Genomic DNA, 14,451 nt, shown 5'->3' with positions numbered 1-14,451 from the left:
AACTATTAGGATGCAAAGGTTGAAAAGAGCATTTCCCATAGACTACATCTTTTATTAAAAGTGTAGCTCAGGAGGTTAGCGCAGGTGATTGTAAGGTTGGTGGTTCGATCACTGGATTGTCTAGTCTGCATGCCAAATATCCTTCGGCAAGCTACTAACCCCACGTTGCTCTGTGATGCATCGATTGGAGTGTGAATGTTTGTGAATGTAAGATAGAAAACAAAGTGAAACGTGCCTGTGTGAATGGGTAACTGAGGCAAGTTGCATGAAGCGCTTTGAGTGTTCAGGTAGAGTAGAAAAGCACTGTATACGAACCTGTTCATTTACCATCTACATCACCAATTCTGTAATCTTAAAACTTTTATGCATATTGTTCTCTGCGGGCATTTCTCGTTTTTGCTAATTGTTTCACATCACAGGGTTTACTTACTTTATGTTTATTAATACATACCATATGCAAAATCCCATCAGCTATTGTATGAGAATTTCAGCATTACAGAAAAACAGAGTACATTGTGGCAACACCGTTATTTTACAGTATGCCTACCATAAAGCACAACAGCACTAAAACATGCCATGGGACTGTAGCTTAATCCTAATGTTTAGTTGTTATTATACTCCTTTACTTAGTGTTTCTATTCAAATCACAACTAGCAGCTCATTACTGTAAAATCTAACTGCATGTCCTCAAACATGTACCCCGATTCCAGTTTTGTTTCTTTCTTGAACTATGACAAGATTTCAGCTTTGTTATAATTCCCCATACTCCTCACAGCACATAATTACAGGAACTGTATCAACATTTTAACAACTAGCCTGAAGGTGAACGCTGCTCATGCCCCACTGCAAGCTGAACCTTAACACCGTTGTCAGCCACACAAACACTGGAAACCACATCACACATCCACAACAATCAAAGCCGAAACACCAGTGAGTTAAAACTGCCTAACGATCACAACACTCACACATTAAGATTTGAACATTTTCATTTCCATCAGTCTTTAAGCTTGTCAACGAAAGAAAAACACTATTATACAATGAAAAACATTAGCATTTGTACAGTTGTTGAAAAAGAAAATTGCACCTAATCCAGTTTCTTTATTAAAATTAAAAAAACAAAAAACAAATCTGGTCCTTAGCAGGTCTTAAAATTAAGTAAATGCAGGACATATTGTTTCTAATATGTTTCTAAGTTTCTAATTGGCAGTATAATTAGAAAAGGACATACAAAGTATGATTTGTTTGGATGGGTTGCCAGGAGAAAGCCTTTCCTCTCTCTAAAATGAACCTGGCAGCAGACTTAGGTTTGCAAAGTTGTATCCGAACAAAGTCTATTGGACAGATAATACCAAAATGGAAGTATGTGGTCATAATGGACCAGGTTTGGAGAAAACTAAACACAGCACAAACATCTCATGCCAAGTGCCAAGCACAGTGGTGGATTGCTGGTGATTCGGGTTTGTTTTATAGCCACAGGACCTCTGCACCTTACAGTCACTGAATTGAGCATAAACCCTTCCGCATACCAAAGTATTCTAGAGTCAAATCAAGGAATAGAGGTGCTGCAATGGACTGAAATGTGCACAAACTTTGATTAACTGAAGCAACATTGTATTAAAAAAAAGGTCCAATATGTCATACATAGCTGTTCATTTGAAGTTGTATTAAAAAAATGTTAGAACCTCATGAGGGCTACATTTTTTTCATCATACCCCAAAATGTAAAACTTTAGAATTGAAAGCTGTATTTTCTTTATTATATTCATAAAAAATGCCACTTAATTGGTCACAGTTTTCTGTATTTTCACATAAATTTCTCAAAATTTAAACCGGATTGAGCTTTGTTCCCCTAAGCACACCACTTGAGCTTCGAGGCATGTAATCTCCACAGCCCTCCCCACGACCACTAACTCACCTTTCCAAATTAAGTAAATGTTAATCTCGAGCTCACCGTTCAGATTTAATTTCATTACATCTGTGCTCTCCACCAAAGCCCGGCTCAGGTGAAGTTTATTGCACCGTTTGGGTTTTTAGAATTACGCGCTGACATCAGGCCACAAAATTGCACCGACTCACAGCAAATCAAGCAAAAGCGTTCCCTTAAATAAAAATAGTAGCAGCAATAATACTATTTTCCACCGACATACATCTCCACCCGCCATATGTTTTATTCATATGGTTCTCTAACCTTCACATAATGTAATTTGGCTGCTGGTTTAAGCCGCACCCTTAACAAGGTCTGAAAAAACAGAAAAGAAAAAAAAAATCACGTCAATTGGTCTCCACTCGCAGTCGTCACTCGTCATCGTCCCACCTCCCCCTTGTCTTCTCCAGGCAGCAGACGTATATAAACACACTGATCCATCTTCCTCGAGCTTACCCAGTAACATCACGATAACCATTACGTGGCGCTCAGATGGGAGGGCGCACAGGCTCCGATTGTGGCCGATTTCAATAGAAAAGCCAACAGTGAAAGAGGTGCAGCCTCGGCTACTCATCCAGAACACGCTGCACGAATGTTATGTCGGCATCACCTGTTGTTCCCGTCGATGAACGGTGAGTGGATTTCTTAAACCAATGCTTATTAGCTGGGTATTAATTAATGTGCTGTTTGCTATCGTTTATTTAAGCTGCCTGTCTTTTTTTTCTCTCTCTCTCCACCTTCAGTTGGAAGGATTGAAAAGCAAATGAGATGATGTGAAATCCTATAAGTCGTAGCTTACAAGGAAAACAAACAAAAGACAAAAAGAAAAAGAAAAAATAGCGACTGCGTTTAAGGGAAATTAAATGACAACCCCTTCCTCCTCTTCCTGCCTCGCCTGAGGGAAAATGTTTATCATGCCGTCATGTTGCCGTGATTTGAGAGGTGGGGGGAAGACAAGTGACCTTACTACACTTCAAAACTGGGATCGCTGGCGATTATATGAGTCAGATATCAGAGGTCTTTTGGCTTTATAACCTCCAGAGAGAAAACTTCGGTGCAGCAACAGGTGGCATGTTTTTCCCGGGCCGGAATCGAGGCGAGATGCTGAGGAAGAGATGGACGTGGGAAAAAAAGAAGAAGAAAAAAAGTAGGGCGTCATTCAGCACCGAGACACTGGACAGCTCCCACGTCGAGGGCTAATCGTTTCCATTTAGCTGCGATCTGGAAGGAAGAGCAGGTTTATTTGTGGCTTTTAGAGCTAATTTTAAACCGTGTCGGCACATTCGCTGAATATTAACGCAACCTGACGGCGTGCATTCAATTAAGTCGCTGTTTAGAAACTAAATACATGATTTTTTTTTTTTTTTAATGGTTTGAACGCCAGGGCAACAAAGAGCAACAGCAAATGAAGTGATTTAGTGCCATGAACATTATTGACAATCTCTTCCAGGGTCTCCTCTGGGTATAAATGGAGGGCTGTCTCCGCTCAGCACTCCTCTTTTCTCTAGTTTGCACTTAAGGAGCCCCCTTTCTCTCCTCCCGTGCTTCCTTCCTCTCACTAACTGTCCCCATCTTCCCATCCCCCTCCTCCACTGACTCCCAGTCTTGTTGCATAGCTACCAGCTCAAAAACATACTGGGGATGCAGGACAATCTGTATGTCTCTCTCTCTCGCTCCTATTCTTCCACCCCAAATATGACCTATTAGAAAGGGGGAAAACACGCACACATACACACAAATCACTGAGTTGATGCCCTGCGTTCACATTTCCATTGAACAGCGTTTATTCTAAGTGCTGTGCTCTTCTCCTCCCTCTCTCTCTGTGCCCCCCACCCACCCTTCTCCTGTCTCCCTCTTTTGAGAGGAGCTGAAAGGTTGGCATTACAACAACAAAGGAAGGATGGAATGTCAACAGGCTTCAGAGAGAAATGGGTTGGGGGGGAAACACAGAGATGGGAAATGCATGTTGTGTTTCTATCTCCGACATCTAAAGTTCGCAACCTACCAGCACGCCACTCGCCGGTGTCCTGCAACACCTGTGACACATGCATGTCCTGAAACCTTCTTCAGCTCTGAAGCCCGTGTCACTAATGGTGCCAAATCAATACCTCATGTTCAACAATTGTAGAGTGAAGGGGAAGTTTTTTAAGCATCTAAAGGCCCCCTCTGTTTCTTTTTCTTCTTTTACAGGCGGAAGCAGGGGATGTGGATGTGACCAAAAAAAAAAAAAAAAAGAGTCGAAGGTGCTGGTGGTGCTGAGTGGAAGACTAGTGATTTTGTTGTGACGCTGATCAAAGAACAACAAGTCCCAGTCTGCCTCTCAGCACAAGCAGTGAACTTCAGTTTCACGTCAATGTGAACCTGCTCTTCAGCTCAGGAGCCGTTCACGTTTCATTGTTGGCACTGTTGATGAAATTTCCTGTTTATTCAGCAGGCAACAATATGAAGCCTGCCCTTTAAACATCACGTAAAATGTTCTGATTCACGCTCCGTGTGAAGGAGTTTCGCTGCACAGTAATGTTAATTACCAGCAGAATTGCAATCAAAAGCATCATTTAAGCGAGTGAATCACACACTATAAAAGCCACGTAGGGAAATGCTGTAATAACAATGCTATAAAGCCCTTTGTACAAGAAACAAAATAAAAATTAAAAAAAATTGCCCAGTATTATTTTTCTACGTCTATTTTCGGGCTTGCTCATTCTTGTTGTGCTTTGTTCAAACTGTTTATTGATCATTAATCTGTACACATGGGAATAAATGGCACTTCTTTTATTTACACCGCAAAATAAAACCTGTTTTTTAAAAAAAGATCCTTGTATTTCTGTATTTTGTCACATCAGCACCACTGAACAGGTTGGCTCTCACTCTTTCTCTCACACACACTAAGATCAGAGGAGATCCCTGAGGAATCACTGTGTCCAATTAACTACAGTGTCTTCAGCTGAGACAGAGGAATGAATATAAGCCAATTAATCAACAAGGAGGCTCTAAATCCTTCTGTGAACAGGCTGTTACTTCCTGTAGTTTTTTTTAGTATGTATCAAAGTTGTGAGTGACCCACTGAATAAAATACGAGCTCCTACTTAGTGACCAGACAGTGAATCCACCAGAAGAGGTCGTTACAGTCGTGTAGCCTTGTGTGTGCTTTCTAATGCACTCCAGAGGGTAAAAGCGCCACAAAACCAATTCTAATAGTTATCACACATCAAATATTATAACAAGTGTCGGTAGGCTGACTTGTGAACGTACTCGCAGTTCTTTGGGCCCAGTAGGTCCAAAATAATTATAGAATAAGATTTTTCTTTTCTTTTTTTTGTCTGCCAGTATTTGGTCTGTATATGAGGTGGACTCTGATCCTTTTCTGAGCTTGGATTAATATCAGCAAACAGACCTGAGCAAATGTAAGATATCTACAGTCACTAAGAAAACTGAGAGGCGTGTTCACACAGCACGGAAGACACCAGACCTGCTCTGTGCTCCACTGCACTTTGGTCTTTTTGTCATATTCAGACACATGGGAGAATTGAACTAATGCAGAGGGGAGAAAATAAGAGACAGAGACATAATCAAGTCACACTAATCACAATAACCAGCACACATTATGTAAAATTCTAACATGAGAAGCTGCATACAGTTGCTGAATAAAAGCAGAGAGGGGCAAGAGCAGACAAATCTATACTAAATAAATTGTAAAAACAATTAAGACAAGACAGACATGAAAACGTAGAGACAGACTTATCTTTTTTTGTTGTTGTTGTTCTCTTTACCTGCACGGTTGACCTGAATAATCCCCATCTTTGCCATTTGTTGCTAACAAAGTGCTTATGACAGAAAGGTCAAGCCCACCTAAAATGAATTAAAACTCACTTTATTTGAATCAGATCAGTACAAAGTAAGGACTGCTTAAAATCCAAAGCTGACATGTAACCGTCATGCAGATTACATTCATCTTTGTCTCTGAAACTGAAATTAGTCACCATGTCACCATGCTTTGATAATCTTGACCACAGACAATGCCTTCCACCCTTTTCACTCATAAATGCTTGCAATGGTTTAATTAAAAATGCACCATGGCTGGTCTCCATCACTCTGCACCCTGTAGTCTCCAGATTGGCTGAATCCTGCTTTTTCATATATAAAATCAGGGTCTGGCTTGTGTTGCTAAGCAACACAAAAGAGTCAAGTGCATTTGTTTATTGGGCAATAAGAATGCAGACAAAGTTTCAAGGTTTTTGAGGAAGGTACTGCAATAATGATAAAAGGAAGAAAAAGAATAGATCGGAGGATTCTCTCACAACAGCCTTTCATATAATTCACTGAGTGTATGGATAGTGCTATGCAACCTCATGTAGCTCATTTCAGCCTCTTAATTTTAGGCCCATGATGAAAAAGAAAAATATTTATTAATCTAATGGAAGAGGCAGCTTTCAGCAGCAACTGTGGCTATTTTAAATGCTTTTTAGCTGTATTTCTGGTGTGATCGCTATTGTAGGTTACATGAGACAGAGAAATAAAAAAGTCTGATTCCTACTGATTAAAAAATAACAACAACATTTAAAGGTCTTTCTCGTTGATTGAGCCCATGAACCCCTCAAAAACATCTCACACCTACAGCACAGACAGAAACTGGCACAGCAGCGATACCACGACACTTCATGCTTTCTCATTCTCCTGAGTTAAGACTGAAAGCACTTAGTGCACACTGTAGCAGAGAAAAGTCAGAGTCACGATCTAAGATACTTGAGAGTAATCATTATGTCTAAACAGTAAAAACTGTTGCCAACAACTAAGGCAGATGGTTTCACGAGGAAAGAAAATGGTCAAAAATAGTGATGGATGTGTAAAAGGAAGTGCACAACAGGTGACAAATTGCATTAGACACATTCTCAAGAGCACAGACCTTGCGCAATGCATGTACTCCCTCCTCGTTGTTATTACTATCTGGGCACCAAGCCTGGCGTGATGGTATGCCAACTGTTCCCCGATGTCTGTGCTGGCACCCATCACCACAGAACTGGCACCTCGGAGAGACTCCGGGGGAGGAAGAGTGAGCTACATGTGTGGTCAAGAAGATCAGGGCCCGACGACTGATCAGCAGACACAGAACAATTGTGTCTGGCAATTAAATAAGTGCAAATATTTGTGCAGGGTCTTCTCTAATGCTCTTGTTGTTGGTGGTGATGAAAAATTTACAAGCATGATATACATTTAAGTAACGAAACACAAGCAGCAAAAGATGATTAACTGATAAGTTGTAAGTAATCTTCTAGTCATGTAGTCTTAACAATGTTTGCATTTAAAACATGCAGAAGGGACTGTGTGTGAATGTCTGCTGACAGTTATTCCCAGTATATTCACAGAAAATCAGAGGAAGCTTTAAAAGTCCAATTTATGGGGAAAAAACTAACATTTTTAAGATAAACACTAGGGATTATAATAACATTTAGCTGTAAGATAAATGAATATTTACATTCTATTCATCCTAAATGATCAGCTGTGTAGGTCAATAACTGTTCCCTGATTTCCTGACCTTTAAATAGAAGCTAATTAGGAATTTGGCTCAGGAGAACTAAACTTTATCCACAGATATTTGTTATTTCAGCCACGTGACTCAATGGATAAAGTACAGCTGATTCACCAGTGTGTAGTAGCTACTGAGTCTGTTTTTCCAATAAACAGGATGAGAGTGAACTGTGGGTTAAAGAGAGGCTTCTCCTTATGAATAAAGCTAAAATCTGGCTACCTGCAAAGTCAACCGCTCCATCTATAAGCTCTGGTGTCTCGGGTTATTTAACCAGAGTTTTCATCTCTAAAATCTCAAGTCTGACTTGTTTTATGAGTGAGTAGTGAGTGTTTTCTGTTTGGCTAAACTCATGCATCATGCTCCCTGGACATAAATATTAACAGCGCTCAAGATGAACGTGTTAATAGGAAACATCTGGAAAAGAAAATACAACCAGCTTTGTTGTACGTTCATAAAAATGTATTTTTTATTTACAGAACAAAACATATTTAGGGTCACAATGAACAGTATTTCATTCATTTTTGGCAACTAATGAAGACTTTCAGTCCAAAATACTAAACATTGTTGGTCGCCAATTTGAACTACATAAATAGTGCGTAGCACAAACACCGTCTCAAACAACTTGACATCAACATCAGTGTTTCTGATATATTTTAATGTAGAAAAACTGACAGTTTGAATGATCAAACGGAACAGAAATATCATACATGGATTTTTCACTTATTCTGTTTTTATATTCACGTGAGACACCAGTCTCATTAATGCTTATACAAGTCAACAGAAATCTGAGTTCACTGCGATGGGAAATCAGCACACATGGTTTTCTATATTCAACAAACTGAGGCCTACCAAGTGACACACATGAAACACAGCAGACACAGTTTTCTTTGTTGTTTTTTGTTTCCTTACCAGCAGCAGAGCCAGATATTCCAGATTCAAATAAATAACACAAGCAGAAAGAGAAAAGAAAAACATTAGTTTGATGTGTTGTATGAACTTTTGTTGAGTTTGGGAGTCGCACCATACAGCAACGCCTACGATTTCACCTGCTGGGCTACACAGCTGATCTCAGATCTGCTTTATTTACACGGAAGAGGACTTTAAGTGCCATATTTTAAGTTCAACTTAAAATTCAGAATCAAAACAAAGATGTGTTGTTATCATAGAATGACGCAGGCCCATATGGGACAAGATGAGAAAAAAAATGGCCTTTTCGGCATGTTGCCTCCCACTGGAGGAAAGCTGAAACCTTTAACACTTTAACAGGTAACGACTTGTTGGGGTAAAACTTGAGCCAACAGCTGAAGATGAAACCAGACAGTCAGTACTAGGTGGTCTTCACCAGGTCGTAGACGTGGATGTGAACATCGTCGTCATACTTTATGTAGTAGACGGTGGGCTTCGCCGGGACCTGGTAGATGACTAAACCCGTCCTCTTCAGACCGTTATCTGTGACGTACTCTACCTGCTTCCCGACGAGGCTCTCTGGCTCCTCACCTGGCTTCCTGTCCGCTGGCAGCAGGTGTTTGTTCTCTGGATGGCAAACAGAAAAACCACATGATGCCGTGCTGGACAGCATTTACTCAGCCACATACGTTTATTTGCAACAGGCTTCCAAGCCTGTTACCTGTCGTTTGAACATGACCTTTAACCCACCACCTGTGCTTGCCACAGTTCATTCATGAATAAATTCCTCTAAAGCAGCAGATCATACTCTCCTAACTAAGCAGAAATTCTGAACAAAATGTTCAGGAGGAGAAGAACGAGCCAGAGATGCTGGAGTGTTTTGCAATGCAGACTATGTAAATTTGTCCTGTTCTCTTCCTCCCACTTTTCCAGGAGGATCGGAAATATAAAACACTGACAGTTTTATGCACACTGACAGCGAAGCTCACATTACCATACCTGACTCCGGCAGGACGTGCAGGTCCCCGTCCTTATAGTCGTCCCACAGCTGGTACATGTAGAGCACCGGGTCCTTCTCGTAGGTGATGTAATACCAGTGGGTCATGATTGGGGCCCGGGACAACACCATGCCTCGCCACTCATTTTTCTCCCCGTCCTCCTTCTCGAACAGATGCTCCACTGCTCGACCCACCAGCTCCTCCGCCCCAGGAGGCACCTTGATCTTATTGTTCACTGTGGAAATGAGAAGACACTTCAATGAGTCCATCAATCCAAAACATTTACAGACCCAAGACGACAGGATAAATGAAAACACTAAAATCTATTTTATATGACATTATAATTCCCCCAATGCTTTATTCTGATGCTGCCAGCTTTACATTTTCAATTAGATAATAAAAGACTATTTCTTAGTAAAGGACGACAAAGATTGTCATCATGTTCAGCCGGGGTGTCAAAAATAAGGCCCCGGGTGCCCAAGATGCCAATCTGGTTCACTGGACGTATTTTTATACGTTTTACAGGTTTTCTTGCAGATAAAGACTCCCCGGTGGGCATTCATAATACACCAAAGTAATTTATTAATGGATAAACAATGAAAAGACAGAAAAAAATGTTCACACTAACAATTGGTGAAATTTCTGTTTTCTCTATGGTCAGATTTCTGTGAATTAACAGAAAGTTTCTGTTTTATATTTATAGGACAGTCTGGGTAATGAGCAACCAGAACTTTTACACAATTATTTCTTACAATTTAAGCCCAGAGTCATGCTCGCAGACTTCTTTCAGCAGCATTTCTTATTTCATGTATAAAAACTGAGATGTACTGCAGAAATTTTACTGTTTTTTTTCTTGTGTTAAAATATCTCAGGGGTTAAATGTGCAGTTATAACATATTAACATCTCACCATGTAAAATAAGGTATCCTGATATAAACCAATAAGCCACTGAAATTTAAATCATTTTATATGCTGGTAAATTATTATGCTGTTTAATACGGTCCTCAAGTAAAAAGAGAGAGGTGTATTTTGTGTAACCAGCAGTAGTTATGTTGCTATTAAATACACAAAGTTCGTCACCACACCTGAGGGTGTGCTATGAATAGAGATTAGCGAGTCATGTAGAGCCTAAAGCCAGAGTTTTCAACATTACAAAGGTGGCTCTTTTTTTTCTTTTTTACCTGACTAGATCACCAGGCTAATTAACGGCTCCTACGCAGAGCCTATGCACAGCTTTACAGACGGTCATCTGCATGCTGTGGCTATGTAATGTCACCAGAGGGCAGTGCCACTAAAACCCACGAGTGGGCTACTCTTGCTCGTGTTCAGGCAGCAAAGAAAAGCACTAAATTATAACACACACACACGGAGCCAGCCGAGTGTTTTTTTTTTTCAACCAATAAGCCTTCTACAGCTTCATAGCTATGCCCTGCTGGTTTTTTGGAAGGCTGCACACAAACAAGCCTGCATTTAGCAAGGCAAATATCGGTGCAAACAGACAAAAACGTGGCACCATAAAATGTTGAAAGCATACTCTTGGCAGGAGTGGATCATGTAGCTTTCTCCTGTCATAGCAGCACATGTTCTCAGCAACCTGTTACGTTAGAGGTGCACTGAATGATGTATCGTGTTTAAATTAATCAAGTTTAATGGCTCAAATGTGCATCCGCCACATCAGAAACAAAGAGCCTCAGTAAGTGTACGACTGGCAAAATAAATACATGGATTTTAACCATTAAAGGTTTTCTTCCAGTATTCCTCTCTACTCTTTCTTGCTATTTATTTTTAAGCATTCGATGATGCCTATTTCTCTGACTGAAGCAGAAGTGGAGTCAAATGATGCGTCAATCCACACCCTTAGTGAGAATGTGCAATAAACCTCAGAGGGGAAACAAAGTTCGTGTCTACCAGCGTGATGCGCATTATCCTCGACTGGGATTTTAGGTTTAATCGAGGCGGCTAATGCACAGCTATGGCAAATTTGCTTCACAGCGTATCCCCTCAGACCTAAATGAGATAAACACCAACACGAGATTCAACAGGGAATCATACAAAAACGTGACATGCAGCGTGATGCACTGCAGACATGACAAAGTTCATTTAAATTTCAATAATTGACTATAAAACATTTAAATTCAAGCAAAGTATCAGTGATTAGAGCTTCATCATGACACTCACCAACTTTCTCTGCCAGGACCTGCAGGTTGGATACCCGGCTGTCTTTGAAGAGCTCGATTCCGTAGACGCAATCAAAGCCGTCATATTTGACCATGTAGAGGGAGGTGTTCACAGACAGGCGCTCCAAAACTGTGCCCTTCCATTTGGTTACGTTGCCCTTCTCCCTCCAGGTGTGCTGAATCCTGCGGCCCAGTAGGTTGTCAGGGTCCGGACTCAGGGTCGACGCCGAGCTCTCACTCAGCTCTCCACTGCTGCGCTTCCTGTAAACAGGAATGGAGCAAGCGCCACGTTAGCATTCATACGTTAGTGCGGGTATGATGAACTTAAGCTGTTCCATCAGTATATTGTTTGCGTTACCTCTAATGACAGAGAGTTCAGTCAACCCAAACAATGAGAACTATCAAAATGTTACATTGTGGGGGTGGAGATTTTGGCGCTGACTATATGTGAAGTTCTGTCAGTTAATAAAGTTGTTGGAGTAAGACACTGAGACCTCTCCTGTCGTTGTTACATACCTCCACATTGGTGACCCCGACGTGATCCAATGTGGAGGTATGTAACAACGACAGGAGAGGTCTCAGTGTCTCACTCCAACAACTTTATTAACTGACAGAACTTCACATATAGTCAGCGCCAAAATCTCCACCCCCACACTTCCTTTCAACTTGTGTGTGAGTGGAGCCACCTGGTGGTCCGCCACAACATAAACAAATGAGTGTGAAACTATTTTAAATTTAATATTCAAAGCCATCACTTCAAAGTCGAGCTTCAAAGTAAAATCTGCCATGGGCTGTCGTCTTTTACACTACTGAATCTTTAAAGCCTTTAACTTCACAGATATTGTGTGAAAATAATGTAGAGGGTTGGCTGTTGTATCTATACCATAAACAGACAGCAAAAACATTTAAAAAAAAATTAAGTGGCCCATATGCTTTCTTATCAAGATTACAATATGCCAGGTTAATAATTAAAAGCTCCTGCTATGCTGATAAACAAGCTCAAATAACAATATTTATAATTAGCATCTAAGCACTCTGGATGGACTGGTTACAGACAACTGGTCACCACTGGCCATATTTTCCAGGTCAGTAAACGTTTAAGCTTATATTTAAGTGCTGACTGATGATCTGACCATATGTTACTACAGTGTCATTCAAAGGGAAGTATAAAGTGAAATCTGTGTGTGTGTGTGTGTGTGTGTGTACTGTGTCACATTGTAACAGCAGGGTCAAAGGTGTTAAATCTGACTTGCTTAATGAGCCTACCTGCCCCGTTTCTTTGACATGTTTCCATAAATTCACACAACCCTGTGAGAAACAAGACAAGTCATTTGATGAGTGTAACAGGACCTGATGAAATGTGATCATATAATCAGAATATTTCTGGCAAAGAGGAGCAAACTCAAGTTCCCCGGTAGGTTTACAGCCCTCACCTCAATCAACCACATCCATGCGAACAAGCATTACCGGATGTAAACAACATTACTGCGACAAGCCCGCTACTAACGCTAAGAATGCTAACACGACTACGGGTTACATATTTACAAAGCTAAGTTTTTATGGCTAATAAATGTGTAACTTCGCCGAGGCTAGCTGAATAAACGCCGCCGTTCGGAGTGCCGTCGGAAATGCCAAGCAACAGTGTGTCTAAAATTGGACCACGTAGGTGGTTAACGCCAGGAAATCCCCTCAGTCACCTTTCATTTTTTTAAACGAGAAACATTTGTAAGATTTTGGCTTCTGTATTTCTGCACGTAAGCTAGCTGAACAAAAGGAAATGCATCGCCATGTAAGCGCTGATTTCGCACCCTGTCTGCAGCTTCTGGATTACCGGAAAAAATAAGGGCTGAACATGAAAAAATAGCTTATATTACATCTGTGGTCGACTAGTTCACTAGGCGAGAGCCAGCAAAATAAGCTGTTTGCCCTACCTGATCAATAATTTCACGTGTTTGTCTTTGCAGAGCAGATTCCTCCACCTAAAGCAAGACACACGGAAACGAGACGGATTTGCTGACTACAACTACCAAGGAACGCATAGCGCGCAAAGGACTATGGGTTTCGTAGTAAACTGTAAATTTTTCCTTTTGATTTTATCCAACTTTACAAACATGCAAGCTTTCCATATTTTTTATGGAAGCCCCTTTCCGCCACTAAAAAAGTATCCATAACTCGAAATTTCGAGTCATATTTGTGGAAATTTCAACTTATTAACTCGAATTTTTTTTTTAAAGTAGCTCAAAATTTTGACGTTTTAAAGAAAAGAAACTCGAAATTTCGAGTTAGCACTTTTTTTTCTCAAACTTTATTAAAATTACAAAGTGAACAGCCAGTCATTCCAGTTCAGCCTGAACAGTAGACATACAAGGCAAATAAAAGTACAATATACAGTACAATGAAATAAGGACAAATAAATAAAGGGGGGGGGGGGGGGGGGAATGTGACAGACTTCATAATTTAGTACTTGAAAGTCGTGACAGCTCATTTGTTAAACATTTCAGAATGAATTTCAATCAATGATAAACCTTTTTTATTGGAAGTTAATTTAAGAGAGTTTAAATAATATTCAATTTCAATCAAAAACAAATTAAATGATAGGATTGAGTTTTGAAATTTACATTTATGTATATGGAATTTCCCTAATAAGATATAAAGAATGACAATGGCACATTTTTTTTCTTTAGTTTCAAAATAAGTGATAATGTTCTTCCCTTCAATTTTGATTTCGTATGTTGTCTTGCACAGTATATAATTTTCAAGCTCTCTCCAAAATGTAGCACTATATGAACAGCCATAAAACAAATGAGTAACACTTTCAAGTTCAGTTTTACAAAAGGTACATTTTCTATCAATGTCACAGAATCTTGAAATGTACATGTTGGATGGATATATGTTATGTAATAATTTCAAATGTAATTCT

The 14,451-nt window shown here is 40.1% G+C and overlaps 1 protein-coding gene and 1 long non-coding RNA gene across 4 annotated transcripts; one reads left to right on the top strand and one right to left on the bottom strand.

Annotated features, from left to right (window-relative positions):
• The first annotated feature begins 2,385 nt into the window (after window positions 1-2,385).
• Window positions 2,386-4,734, top strand: LOC146553754 (uncharacterized). 2 transcript variants are annotated; one of them, XR_014889454.1, is made up of 2 exons: window positions 2,386-2,555; window positions 4,114-4,734. It is a non-coding gene; the product is annotated as an uncharacterized LOC146553754 (long non-coding RNA). The 2 variants fall into 2 exon arrangements; XR_014889455.1 differs by lacking the exon at window positions 4,114-4,734 and adding an exon at window positions 2,667-2,787.
• A 3,153-nt stretch (window positions 4,735-7,887) lies between these two features.
• Window positions 7,888-13,568, bottom strand: LOC146553753 (spindlin-Z-like). 2 transcript variants are annotated; one of them, XM_085255038.1, is made up of 5 exons: window positions 13,463-13,568; window positions 12,798-12,839; window positions 11,533-11,792; window positions 9,356-9,589; window positions 7,888-8,983 (listed from the first exon to the last, which is right to left on the bottom strand). In XM_085255038.1, the coding sequence occupies exons 2-5, from the start codon at window positions 12,815-12,817 to the stop codon at window positions 8,778-8,780; spliced, it is 720 nt and encodes a 239-aa protein (XP_085111164.1). In that variant the 5' UTR covers window positions 12,818-12,839; window positions 13,463-13,568; the 3' UTR covers window positions 7,888-8,777. The 2 variants fall into 2 exon arrangements, with proteins under 2 accessions (XP_085111164.1, XP_085111165.1); XM_085255039.1 differs by lacking the exon at window positions 13,463-13,568 and adding an exon at window positions 12,965-13,397.
• Between the last annotated feature and the right edge of the window lie 883 nt (window positions 13,569-14,451).

This window comes from Mchenga conophoros, linkage group LG18 (genome assembly GCF_057382185.1).
Source record: "Mchenga conophoros isolate Kocher_MC1m ecotype Shallow Benthic linkage group LG18, M_conophoros_male_GT1.1, whole genome shotgun sequence".
NCBI lineage: Eukaryota > Metazoa > Chordata > Actinopteri > Cichliformes > Cichlidae > Mchenga > Mchenga conophoros.
This window is presented reverse-complemented; position numbering and strand designations above follow the sequence as displayed.

Coding starts and splice junctions, on each gene's coding strand:
- LOC146553753 (XM_085255038.1), bottom strand. CDS start 12,817: ATGTCAAAGAAACGGGGCAG. Junction 11,793..12,797: donor ATGTCAAAGAAACGGGGCAG/GTAGGCTCATTA, acceptor TCCTGTTTACAG/GAAGCGCAGCAGTGGAGAGC. Junction 8,984..9,355: donor GCACGTCCTGCCGGAGTCAG/GTATGGTAATGT, acceptor TTTGCCATCCAG/AGAACAAACACCTGCTGCCA.